Below are 13,050 nucleotides of genomic sequence, written 5' to 3'. Positions count from 1 at the left end.
ATCTATTTCATTTTTCTATAATGATCACATTATTTGTCACTGTAACAAATACAACTTGTTTTTTAAAATAAAATTTGATTATGATAAGTTAGGATAAGATAATGAGAGGGCTGGCACTCCAATAGTTTAGTTCACTATGTGCACAACAAGCTTTGGGTGTAGCTGTTACTGCCCAGTCCCTACTGGATTGCCAGGAGTTGGAGACTTAGAAATGGGATGTGATACAAGCAGAAAGGACTCAAGGTCATTTGTATAGAAGGAAAGTGGGAGCTATAGGGAGAGCCAAGGCTTTCCTGATCCTGGCCAGGATACCCAGACCTATACCCAAGCAAAACCCTGTGCTCCACCTCCACCTAACCATGTGTCAGTCTCACACATCTAGACTGGCCTTCCTCTCAAGTCTCCCCTTCCCAGGATCTGCCCTTGCTAAACGCAATGTTTTAAGGTACTCCAGTGCCACATTTCTCCTGTGCTCTTGTCTGTGGTGATGTCATTCAAGCTCCCCAAGCAGCAGCTACTCTGCATCCTCCTGGTCCACCAGGGTGGCAGTCCCAACTGGAAGATAGGCTCCCCACCCCCATCAGAAAACATGCCGAGACATTTAACGAGGCTGATTTTCCCATCTATGAATCAGAGTAGGGTAACTAGAAAATCCCCCTTCGGGTTTACTGTGGAGGGTGGAAAAGAATATCCTAACCACCAAGTGGAAGAATTGAGCTGTAAATGGCTTTCCTTTCTTATGTAGCTCCAGGGGAACATCCTGTTATGTCCTGCAAACCCAAAAGAGGGAAAATTGAGCCTTTGTATTGTTTTTGTGATACTATACACTTCCTTATTAGGCAAGTACATCAAACTTGTGAGAAGTGTGTAACACAATGGCCATCTCTATTAACTTACATTCATTGTGCACTTGTTTTATCTCATCTAATCTCCACAACCCTATAAAATAGGTTCTACATTCACTTAAAAAGTATATATTGCTCTCATTATGTGTCAGGCACTGTGCTATGTGCTGGAGATATGACAGTCAACATAAAACAACGTCCTTGCCTCCATGGAGCACACACTCTGATGGGGAAACACATATTATACAAACATAAAACTGCAATCATGCCAAGTACTAAGATGGAGCGGTATCTGGTGCTGTGAAACAGTAACAGGGAGGTTTTTAAGGAAGACTCCAGTGGAAGGGAAGTTTGAGCTGAGCTCTGAGAAATAAGTAGGAGTTTACCAGGTAGGCAAAGAGCAGACAGAGGAAACAGCTGTGCAAAAGCCCTGGCCAAAGATGAGAATGAAAGATGGGGTGGGGGAGGGGGAGACATTAATTCTACCCTAGGTTTGCCTGATACTGGATGCTCCAGAACCAGAGTTCCTAACCATTTCAACCTCTCCTGTAGAGGCCTAGCTCCAGCCACAGGAAGCTGAAAATCCACATCTGATTTGCAGAGAAGAAAAAGCTTTCAAGATAGAGCGGTATAGTTCATGCGATTTTACCACGCAAACGAAAGCGACCTTGGAGGCTTCGAGCACTGACAGACAGGAGCTAGAAGACCTCCCCTAGATCCTCGGAATGAAGCACAGCCTTGACACAGAGCCCTCTCCCCTTAGCCAAAAGCTGGAAAGGTGAGGGAAAAGGAAGTGACAGGAGTAACGGAGCGAGGAGTCCACAAGCCGCCCGGTTCTCGCCCACCAATGCGGCTGCGCGTGCGCCGTTCCGGAAGCGGAAGTGCCCAGAGGTCATAGTTGGCCTTCAAGATGGCGGCTCTCTGTGTGCTGGCGTCCGGCTGTGGGCGGCTGTTCCGAGGGCTCCTGGCAAGCCCGGCCGCGACCAGCTGGGCTCGGCCTCCACATCGCGGGTTCAGAGAAGGTGAGTCCTGAGTCCCGGCGACCTCCCAAAGCTGAAGAGAAGAGCGGCGCGGGGAGCTTCCTCCAGCTGTCGTGCCTCCTCCTTCCCTTTCCTTCGCGCAGTTTTGAAACCTCAGAGATGCTGGCGCTCCCGGGGTGCTCGAAAGCCCCTTCCAGACCCTGGTGCTGTTATTTTGACTTCCCACCCCTCCTGAGTGTCCTCACGGGCGGGGGCGGGGGCGGATGGGGAGGTCGGAGAGAAAGACCTGCTTAGTTAGCAAGCGTACAAGAGAAAACTGTTCCAGGGTTCAGGAAAGTTTTCGTTAAGGGTCTGCGTGTTAATTCTCCCTTCCGTAGTTTCCGAACGGCTGCCTTATTCATTAAAGTACCCCTGGGTCATGAGGGAAGGACATCTGGAGACCCTCCCAAGCGTCTCCCTTTCCAGTTTCCCATCTGAAAGTGCTGTAATCTGGTGGCGGCTTTTTCTAACCCGGCCGCTGGTCTCCCTGAGAAGTGGAAGCTAAGGTGGAAAGGCCATTAAACAGCTGACACAGAGAGAGATGCTGGATGGTATTTTTGCTTTTCATTAATCTTAAGTCTGAAAAGGCAGCCTGATTCTAGCGTTGAACTGAGAGTTTACTAAAAGCCAAGTGCTTTACTTCAGGCTGTCGAGGGATTCTGGAGAAAGAAAATACAGCCCTTTTCCTGAGAAGTTAGGTTCTAGTGAGATGATATGTGTACACTGCAGTAAAGTACAGGGAGATTCCATTACTGGAAACAGCAAACCCAATTGGAAATTTTCATGAGGAGGATGTCTTGAATGGGCTTATAAAAAGACTGCATCTGGCAGAGAGTGAAAAAGGTCTTTCAAGACATAGCCTTCCTTTGTGCACTGCTGGAAGCAGGAAAGGATGAGTGGTGTGCAGAAGAAGTGATGTGGACTTTTTTAAAGATTCTGGCACAGTACTGACCAGCATATCCGTTAACTAAAGCTGAGACATATCCAGAGGAAAAGAGTGATCGTTGTTTTCAGAGGGAACAGGAAAGTCCAAAAGAGCCTAATGAAGAGTCCATTGGATTTGTTTCAGAAGAGGTCTCCTTTTTTTAGCTTTCAAACAGCAACTTCAATAGAATGTGAAATCAAAGAGATAGTTCATGAAGAAATGGAAATAGCAGGTATGTGTGAAGAATTTAGCTATGAAGGGAAGATGGAACATTTGCTAGAAAGATCAACAAAATCTGGATACTGCCTGGTTAACATTAGGTAAACTAATCCATTAATGAAGAAGGACTTGGAAAAGGTCTTTCATCTGTTCCCATGCTGCAAAATAAGCATATGCGCATAGTATTTTTGAGGGTGTCCACCAAGTGTCAAACACTAATAGCTGCAATTTACATATCCTTTATGAAATTCAAAGTTGAAAACAGTGCTTTGCTATGTTCCCAGAGGATAAGCAAGAGGAATAGTTTTGCTCTTTTACAAAGGAATATTTTAGATTAGAATTTTTCCTGTTGGAGAGTTTGTGAAATGATGGACTGTATAATCAGATGGATATTTGAATTCCTCTAATTCATAAATACTTGGGTTGGTTGCTCCTTTGTTACTCACTGTCAGACCTAAAAGCTAAATAATTGAATTGATGTGATCTTAAGTGAAGGAGAACCAAAGTCTCCAAAGGCTTTATATTTTTTTAAATGTTATTGATTTGAGAGAGAGAGAGAGAGAGAGAGAGAGAGAGAGAGAGAAACGTTGATCTCTTGTTTCACTCATTTATGCCTTCATTGGTTGATTCCTATACATGCCCTGACCAGAGATTGAACCCACAACAATGGTGTATCGGGACAACACTCTAACCAACTAAGCTACCTAGCCAGGGCTCCAAAGTGTTTAAATGAAAAAACTTTCCTTGATATTCTACCCCTTATGTGTAAAGCATAAAATATTACACATATAATTTTGACTGATCCCAGCTGGTATATTTGACACCCAAATAATACTGTACACATAGAATTTAAAGTTGTGGGGAGGAAGCTGGATGTTTTGCTGAAAATATTCAAGCATCCTACTTTTCAAAGTATTAGGTAATACTAAATTTTAGTCAGTGTTCATGAGCACTCAGCACCAGGACTCCTGCTTGTAAAGACTCTCAGTCTAAAGCAGTGGTTCTCAATTGGGGGCAGTTTTGTTCCCCAAGGAACATTTGGCAATGTCTAGAGACATTTTTGGTTGTCACAACTGGTACTCCTGGCATCTGGTGAGTACAGTCTAGGAATGCTACTGTAATCTTACAGTTCACAGAACAGCCCCCCACAACAAAGAACTGCCTGGCCTAAAATGTGATTCATGCTGTTGAGAAAGCCTGGTCTAAAGTTTGACAAGAGGGACACAAAGCCAAAAAATATTATTATGGAAGAGGCAAGACGGAAGGAAGACAAAAATGGAAATTGTGGTTTATTAAGTGCCTCCTACAAACACAGTGCTAGGTTTTCCACATACATTTATTTAGTCTTCTCAACAATCCTTAAAAGTGAATGTTACTGACGCTTTTACAAATGAGGTCCAGAGGAGTTCAGTAACCACCCAGCATCACACAGCTAGCGAGTGTGGAGTTGGAAGTAAAGCCGGCGCTCTTCCCTCTCCACCAGCAACATCACCTTGGTACTCGTGGCAGGGCTTCCCAGTGGTTCCCTCCCTTCCCTGAAAGCCCTCATCATTTAACTTGCTGAAGACCATTTAGTGCCTTTATGGTTGGCACTGCCAGACTTGGGAAAGATTGTGTTAGACCTCATTCCTGCCTTATCATTCTTAGTGCTCTTATGAAGGAAATTATTTAAAACAAGAAAAGTAAACATGATTATCTGAATTTACAGTAATGATCTATCAAACACCTAGATCAGAAAGTATAAGTTGCCCAGCCGGGCGTGGCTCAGGGGTTGAGCATCGACCTAGGATCCAGGCGATCAGGTTCGATTCCCGGTCAGGGCACATGCCCGGGTTGCGGACTGCAGCTGATCAGTGGTTCTCTCATCATTGATGTTTCTATCTCTCTCTCTCCCTCTCCCTTCCTCTCTCTGAAGTCAATAAAGATATATTAAAAAAAAAAAAAAGAAAAAAAAAAGAAAGTATAAGTACAAGCTGAAGGGAATTTGCTTCATCTTTTACAGTTAGCTATAGCATTTCAGCTAAGGCAGCTCTATAGCTGAAAGCTTTGAGAGAGGAGTGAGCAAGTTGGGGGCTTTAAAGAATTGAGAGTAACCTGCTAGTGGAAAGAGGTTTTTGTGCAGCACTAAGACTCCTTATTCTGAAGGTAGTGCAGAGGGACATTCCCTCAGGGGTCCAAGGGAAAAGAAGGGGAGAGGTGATGAGAGAATCAGAAAAGTTCAGTGGTAGAATTAAAGATGAACAGAAAGGAGGGGTGTTTGAGAGAGGAAGGAGTTTGAGAAAAGTAGTTAATTACCAGAAGTGCATCCCAAACACATGCTTTACTCCCTGACCCTGTAAGACTGTCAGTACCACCTCTTAGCCTTCCTGCCATTCAGTTATTCCATTCCTTCATACTCTGCTTGGGACTTGGTTTCCATGGATCTTTTCCAAGAAGGACCTTGGTCTCTGGGCACTTTCTGTAGCAGTGCCCTCCACTCATTCATCTTTCCTCACTTCCTCCTTTACTTAAACAGTTGGGTCTTTATACTGCCGCAGTTCACTGTGTCTGTGTTTATGTGGCCATCAAGGTCTTTCTGTGTTCACTGCAATCTCACCGCAATGCTGTTTGCTCTAGACTGTTATAATTCAGTTATCTTGGACTCCATCCTAGACGAGTATTTACTGAAGCACTCAAAGGACCTCTTTACAAGGCATGGACTTTATTATAGTGAAGTTCCCATACTTGGTTTAGTTCCCTTTTCTCCCTGAGGGCAAAGACTCCGTCTTCGTATTCTGTTATAACTCTCCACAATAGGTGGAGCTGGACTGTAAGGTCCACAGCAAATGTGTTGCCTCCTGTGGAACAGATTATTTGATTTGTATGAGAAGTGCCTATCTTCAAAGATTTTGGTCCTTAATTCTAGTTTAGAAAACTGCTTCATTTCTTTCCTGGGTTTACTTGATACAGCCATTTCTCAGAACACAAGGGTGATTCCATCTTTTTCTAACCAAGTTTTCTGTTAGTGCATAAATCTCTTAGTCCAGCTTTTTTAGCCACCCCCACTTCTCTTAAGTGGAGAGGAGGCCAGGGACAAAATGGATCTCAGGTTTTGTTTGGTTTTGACATGTTTTTGTATGCACACTGAAAATCAATACTATTTTGATTCCTATCTCCTGTTTTGAGAGGCTTAAAATCTATCAGAGCCTCTTCAGGCTCCAGCCAGGCCTTCTGCCCCAGTACTGAGAAACTGCCCTGATTAATCTCAATCTCATGTGAATTCTCAGGTCATTCCTTCTGGTTTGACAAATTGTCTCTATCAGATAAGCATCTGCCTAATGTTTTACCCACTGGCTTATAGTAAGATGATTCATTGGCTCAGAGTTGCTGTGTGGGGAGCTTGTGAACAGTGGAGCTTGCCATGGTCTTTGATCTCTTTTCCAGGGGCCAGTGGGATGACTTCAGGGTTTGGTTCTTTGCCGGGAGTGATGTGTGTTTTGTTAGACTTGTTTACCTCATGATTAGGACCCAAGTGCCTCCTTGGAGAGGGGAACCACATGTTTATCCGCTTTGTGTTTCAGGGTATTGTTCTAGTGCTGACTCTTGAGTGGTACCGGAATGTTTCTCCTTTGGTTTCCTATCGTGATTCTTAAAAACTTTCGTCCCACCTGTTATTGCTCAGATTTGGTTGCCCTCCAGCCAGTTTGGCTTTTGCAAATTTGCAGAGTTTCTGGGGTGCCTAGAAGCCCTACTGGGCTGGAGCTGTGCCCTCCTGCATCCCCACATTTATAGGTTGATACATTGCAGTGACAGTCCCTCTGCAGCTGTGCTGGCCTCCAGACTGAGCACCAGGTTGAGTCTCACCCACATCCCGTTTAAGCTGGTCTATGTTCTGAGCAAGTAGATCCGTGTGTGGGGTGACAAATTTCCTTTTACAGGGAGAAACCTAGTTTGTCTTTGAATTGATTGGAAACTACAGTGTTGGGAGAAAACCTCAGGGCCTTTATGGCCATTGGTAAAACTTTGTGTCTGGAGTTGGAAATGGAAGGGCTTTCAGGTTGGTTATTTAGAAGGAATGAGTCTTTATGAATGGCCTTGCCCAGAAAACACATGGGGAACAATTCCAGGCAGTCTGTGTCCAATTAGGTGTCAGTCACAAAGCTCATTGATCACAGACGCTGCTGTGGGACTCTGGTTGGGTTAGGATTGCCTCACTTTTTTTCCTTAGACATACTCTATTATTTTTTATTGCAAAAGCAGTACACGTTTATTTAGAAACTTTAGAAAATACAGATAGGCATAAAGAAGAAACTAAATTCACCTACTGCCACCACTGAGAGAAAACCAATATTACTATTTGGGTATATATCTTCAGGGGTCTGAGAGCTTCCTAAAATCCTTGCTCTTTCTAATCTGTATTCTTGCCTTGGCTAGAGCTGAGTAAAACTAATTGTGGTAGCCAAGCTGCTGTTAAAAAGCGATTTTAGTACGTGGGGAGACAGTTTGCAGTTATGTAGGCCCAAGTTTTCTATTACAGTAATTAGCAGTCAGAAGGGGACCATGATGAATATTTTGTTCCCTAAATGCTAGTTCACGTTAATTGAGCATCTGCTGTGTGCCAGTTCCTAAGCTAACAGCTATAGCTTCTCTCTTTCTAAAGAAACTGATTATATTCACCAAATGTGGGCTTTTAGCTTGGTTCTTCCTTTGAATATTGTTGAAGTTGTCGTTCTGCATCTCAGTCATGTAAGATAGGAAATATGTACAGCCTGACAGATGTGTGTGACTTACTGTCTTTCCCTCAGGTTCTCTATTGACTGTCAGACCTAAATAGGCAAAGAGCTAAGGGAGTCCCTCTCACTTTGGAATTGTAGTATTCTCCTTGAACTTCTTCCTGGACCCAATTTCTGCAGGCCCCTTATTCCCACTTTTTTTTTTTTTTTTTTTTTTGGTTTTTAGAAGGAAAGAAAGAGAAACCTTGATGTGAGAGTGAAACATCGAACGCATGCCCCCTACCGGGGATCGAGCATGCAACACGGGCTTATACCTTGACTGGGAATTGAACCTTCAACCAAAGTGCACCAGCCAACTGAGCCACACTGGCCAGGGCACTCCCACCTCTTTTATCACACCTCTCCAGTATAGATAACAAAATGCAACCCTGCTGGAAGGAGTGGAAAAGAAAGAGGATTTAACTCACACTGTTTTCCTCATACAGCTTTAACACAAGGCTTTCAGGATGAATTTTAGGAGTGAACTTTCTCATTGCTTATCTACCCAGGGCCACTGGAGCCGTGTTAGTTCAGTACTGTATCTTAGATTGCAAACTCTTCAAGGTTAGTAACTATGTTTGTCTGATTCTCTTAGTAAAAGAACACATGCAGTGGGTACTTTTGAAGGTCTTTTACATGCTTCTGCCTCCCTGCCCCCCACCCCACACAGATACACACTCCTAGGTCATTATTGCTAGCCACAGTAGGGCAGGATCTTGCCAATTTCCTTAGAACCAAGATGAACCTTGGCTTAGAAAGGCAAAAACAGTGTGGAGATCCTTGATCCCAGAGAGATATTACTTGGGCATCCGGGCTTACCCCCACCCAGCCTCAAGGGCATAGAGCCTTGGCACTTGGAAGTGAACCCTGCACGCTTTCTCTTTGAGGTGGGGACTGTGGGAGAGTGCAGACTGAAGGCTCCATTTTTCTGATGTAGAATTTGAGCTATTATTTGAAACTCCCTGTTCCTTATTAAATGGCTGACCTAATTTTTCCCCTTTATCTCTGTAGTGGTGGAGATCCAAGAAGGGAAGACAACTATAGTAAGTATCGTCAAGCTGGCCATTTATAACCTCTTTAACACTTGGAGCTGCCTGGCTGCTCCTCTGAGGGAGGGAGGGAGGTCCAAACTGAACTCCTAGCTCCAGGATCATCTCCCTCTGTGACCATAAATCTCAGTCTACTATTTTTCAAGCTTTGTGCTATTGTGTGGTTAATCAGGAACAGTCATTTGTACCTGGATTGAAGCATCTTTCATTTGATTCAAGTGACCATTTGTATGACAAGATCTCAGAGGTCTTGGCTGATATGTTCTTTGGAGGGTGATAAATTAGTTTTCCAAAGGGGAAACTAAGGCAGTGGCAGGACTAGAAAGCCAGAGTAAGTTGATCCAGGGCCAGGATCCTGATCTTGGCTCCTTTCCTTTCTGCCCAGGATGCTAAGCTACTCCTTAAGTGATGCAGTTAAAAGGTGGCACTCTTTGGACCCTGGGCTCACTAGCTAGCACCCTGACTTGCCTGTTGGTAAGAAAGCTAGAATGACTTGATCCACCCACTCCCGCCTTTCCTTCATTGGGCCTATCTCACCTCCCTTCCTCCAGGAGTCATGGGGCCTAGATTATCCTATAATCCCTAAAAGACAGCGTTGTTTTCACATGGCTTTTCATGCCTCCAAGAAATCCGCAGCCACTCCACAGAGTTCCCAGAAGCCTTTATAACTTCCATGTCAACCAGAGATTTAACCCTTCTGGCAGCCAGCCAAGTCCAGTCCTCCCTAGGCAGTCTTATCCCCAGAACAAGGTTTTCGGGTTCCCTCTTTGGGTCTTCCCCAGAATACTCTCTCTGCTTTTTGCAATGCTTAACCTCAAAATAGTTCTTTTGAGGGGGGCCCATCCCCTTAGGGCACCTTGTTTATTCCTTTATTCAAAGCTGAAACACATTCACCCTGTGAACTCTGTGCTGGTGGAGAGAAAACACATCTGGCTTTTGAGTGTGAAGACAGTTTTTCATGTGGGGCATGAATTTGCTATTTGTAGAATGAACATGGAGACCTGGTGGCATAGGAGAACCTTGGGGGAAGGAGCCCATCCATGCCTGGAGAGGCGGTACCTTGGCTGACTGGGTATTGCTTACTCTCTGGGGTCTCACTTTCTTCATCTGTAAAGTAAGATCATGATGCCTCCCCCTCACTAGGTTGTGGGGGTTAAATGAGATGATAAATGTGAACCATGATTCGCACAAAACCAGGCATATAACGGGGAGTCAGTGAATGTTAGCTCTCTCCCCACAGCCCACCTTAACCCCTCTCAAGTCTGCCACACACCTACACATTTTCCCTAACACACTTCTTTTTGGCATAGTTGTGGTGGCCTTGGCAGAAAGGTGGGTAGCAGTGCCCTGCACGGCCAAGCATTGCTTCCAGCTCCTTTCCTGTTTGCCAGTTCTACCCCAGGAAATAGTGTTCCTCCCCTCCCAAAGCTTCTCAGCACTGTCCCAACCTCGCTCTCATAATCCAAGGCTTCAAGCAGCAAGGCTTTCTAAACTCCCCCTCTTGCAATTGGAGCTGACTCCCAGATCATTGGTCTATTGCGCTTAGTAATTCCAAGGCTGTGTCACAGGATACAACAGCCACAGCAGAGGTCATTTTGCACGTGGCCTCAGCACGGTTGGAAAGGTGGCATCCAAAATAATAAAAGCAAGGAGGAGGGCAGGGGAATGTACTCTCCCATCTGTGTTTTTAAAGGAGAGAGAAAGAGAAGCAGCAGGAGTGCACACGGATATCTGCTCAGCTAGGCAGAGACTAGGCTTCTCACCTTGGCACTGTTGGCATCCTGGGCTGGCTAATTCTTTGTTGTGAGGGCTGTCCTGTGCATTGTAGGATGGTTAGCTTCCCTGCTAGCTGCCAATAGCACACCATCTTCCAGTTGTGACGGTCAAAAATGTCTCAGACATTTTCCATTGTCCCCTGGGGATGCACACTCATGGCAAGCTAAGAACCACTGGCATAGACTTAGCTCTGTAAGATAAAGCTGGAAACTGCAGTTTCCGCTGAGAGGGATATGTGGGATGGGAGGGACACTTCCTTTGGACTCTACATCCCTGCGCAGTTTGAAACTTTTTACCATGTGCATTTATTACTTCTTCCCAAAGGTGGTTTTTGTTTGTGTGAGAAGGAAAGGTAGCATTCAGCTGATACAGCAAACCCCTCCCTCTTGCCTCCAGCATTAAGTTCAGTTTCCACTGCCCTTGAAGGCCACCAAATCACTTCTCTGTGAACACCCTAGGGCCCAGTATATAGTGACTGCAGAACAACCACCGTAGTTCCAGCAGAAAGACCTATTACCTGTTCCCACAAGACTCCCAGAGATGAAGTTACACCAGCATTCCCACCATTTTGGGGGTTGCTCAAGGGTTAGAGATTCCACATGGCCCTCTCCCTCACTGGCTCTCTTTCTCTGCCTCCTAGATTGAAGGCCGTATCACAGACACTCCCCGGGAAAGTCCAAATCCCCCTAACCCCTCTGGCCAGTGCCCCATCTGCCGGTGGAACCTGAAGCACAAGTATGGCTATGAGGTGAGTGTGCAAAGACACTGGGCTCTGCATGTTACAGAGGTCATATTTCCTGTTTAACTTAAGCAACATCACTGCTCCCCACTCCCCTTCCCCCATAGCCACTGCTGCATCTCATGGGGCCACCAAAGACAAGCATTTTGTTCAGTGGCTCTCAACTCTGGCTGCACATTAGAATTATAGGGAAGCTTTAAAAAATGCTCAGGCCCCACCCCCAGACATTGATTCAGTTGGTCTGAGGTAAAGCCTGGCCATCATTATTTTTTAAAGCTCCCCAGGTGATTCTCATGTGCAGCCAGGGTTGAGAATTGTTTAGTTCATTGTCTGGTTGCATGCGAGTCAGACCACCAGGGCCCTGTACCCCAGTCTTGCAGGGTTGTGTTCCTAAGGGGATGGAATCAGGATCTGAGTTTGGTTTTCTTTTATAATGAGAGGCTATTTGGAAAAACCTCAACTGTGATCTGAGGACACATTATTGTCTCTCTCTGTATTGGAGCTATAGAGACCCCTGTTTGCTCCAGCTCTTCTAGCTCTTCATCTGTTTCCATGAAGAATGATGACAGTGAATAACAATAGGTACCTTGCATTGAGTGCATGCTCTGAATAAGGCTCTGTTGTAAGCATTTACATGTCTTCATTCACTTCGTTTTCACAATATCACTATGAAATAGGTACTTTTTTCATCCTTGTTCTACAGGTAAGGAAATTTGAGGCATGGAGAAGTTAATGAACTTGCCTCAGATCACCCAGCTAGTAAGTATCAGAGCTAAGATTCAAACTCTGTGGATACAAACCCCATGCAGAGACTACCATCCCAACTATTACTTTGCGTCCTCTCTAGAAATAGGGAGGGCCTGAGGGAAAGGACACAGCCCTGGAGAAATTCATACTTGTCCTTCAGAGTTCTATTGGTGACATTAAGCACCCTATTTTTAGGTTTCAGGTGATTCAGGCTCTGGGCCAATTTGATCTGCAGGTTGTCCCTCTGCCCCTCTGTGGAATGGGATGACTAAGGGCAGAGATCCCGGTCAGGTGGTAAGAGCAGGGGAGGAGGCCACATGCCCATGGGATCTGAACAGAATGACCCAACTAATCTCCTGGGCTGGGAGCCTTGGCTTTAGGCCACTGAGGGTGGGGAGAGGGGGTGTTCTTTCACTCTGCCCTGGGTCTTTCTGCTGATGGCTACCTGGAGTAATAGGAAGCTTGCAGGCCACAGGGCAATATTCACAGCTGCTTGTTACATGGAAGCTAGTGGGGCTGTGGCCATACTTGGAATCCCAGCTGAAGATGGGGAGGTGAACCTGCCTGACCACCATGGGGCACTCTTCCCACCAGCCGTTTCCAAGAAATAAACTTGGCTCTGTTTATCCAGCGGAAGAAATCCAATCCCCTCCAAGGTAAAGGCTAAAGTTGTTTTCCTTTTACCCCTTTCTACTCAGGATACTGTTAGCCTGAGCTGCACAAAGCTGTCAGCTTCCTTGGCAGCCTGCAGTGGGGGAGGCTGGGGCTGTGAGCCTGGTTTATTAGCCCTGGATAATCCAATCCAAGTTCTTTTCATCAGATTCTGAAGATTACAGGGGTGGGAATTGGGGGGTCTGGGTCCCTCAGGAGCTGTCCAGTGATTAAAACAAATCTGCGGTTATACAGCTAGGCGCCTGCCAGGGCAGCAAGTCAGTTTATGGACATGGCTGCTAAGACTGGCGTGCCAGGCCCCTCAGGGG

The 13,050-nt window shown here is 45.5% G+C and overlaps 2 protein-coding genes across 2 annotated transcripts in view; one reads left to right on the top strand and one right to left on the bottom strand.

The window, feature by feature from the left end:
- The window catches only part of VEGFA (vascular endothelial growth factor A), a 90,882-nt gene extending 89,228 nt beyond the window's left edge, over positions 1-1,654 (bottom strand). The window contains exon 1 of the mRNA XM_016212744.2: positions 1,513-1,654. The gene's annotated coding sequence lies outside the window, so the exon portion shown is untranslated. The remainder of the gene's footprint in view (positions 1-1,512) is intronic.
- A 91-nt stretch (positions 1,655-1,745) lies between these two features.
- MRPS18A (mitochondrial ribosomal protein S18A) overlaps positions 1,746-13,050 on the top strand; it is a 16,456-nt gene continuing 5,151 nt past the window's right edge. The window contains exons 1-3 of the mRNA XM_016212742.2: positions 1,746-1,867; positions 8,771-8,802; positions 11,225-11,332. Of these exons, the coding sequence (XP_016068228.2) occupies positions 1,756-1,867; positions 8,771-8,802; positions 11,225-11,332 (252 nt within the window). The 5' untranslated portion in view covers positions 1,746-1,755. The remainder of the gene's footprint in view (positions 1,868-8,770; positions 8,803-11,224; positions 11,333-13,050) is intronic.

The sequence above is a fragment of the Miniopterus natalensis genome, chromosome 5, assembly GCF_054644295.1.
Source record: "Miniopterus natalensis isolate mMinNat1 chromosome 5, mMinNat1.hap1, whole genome shotgun sequence".
Classification (NCBI taxonomy): domain Eukaryota; kingdom Metazoa; phylum Chordata; class Mammalia; order Chiroptera; family Miniopteridae; genus Miniopterus; species Miniopterus natalensis.
The sequence above is the reverse complement of the archived record's forward strand: the minus strand, read 5'-3'. Positions and strand labels throughout refer to the sequence as shown.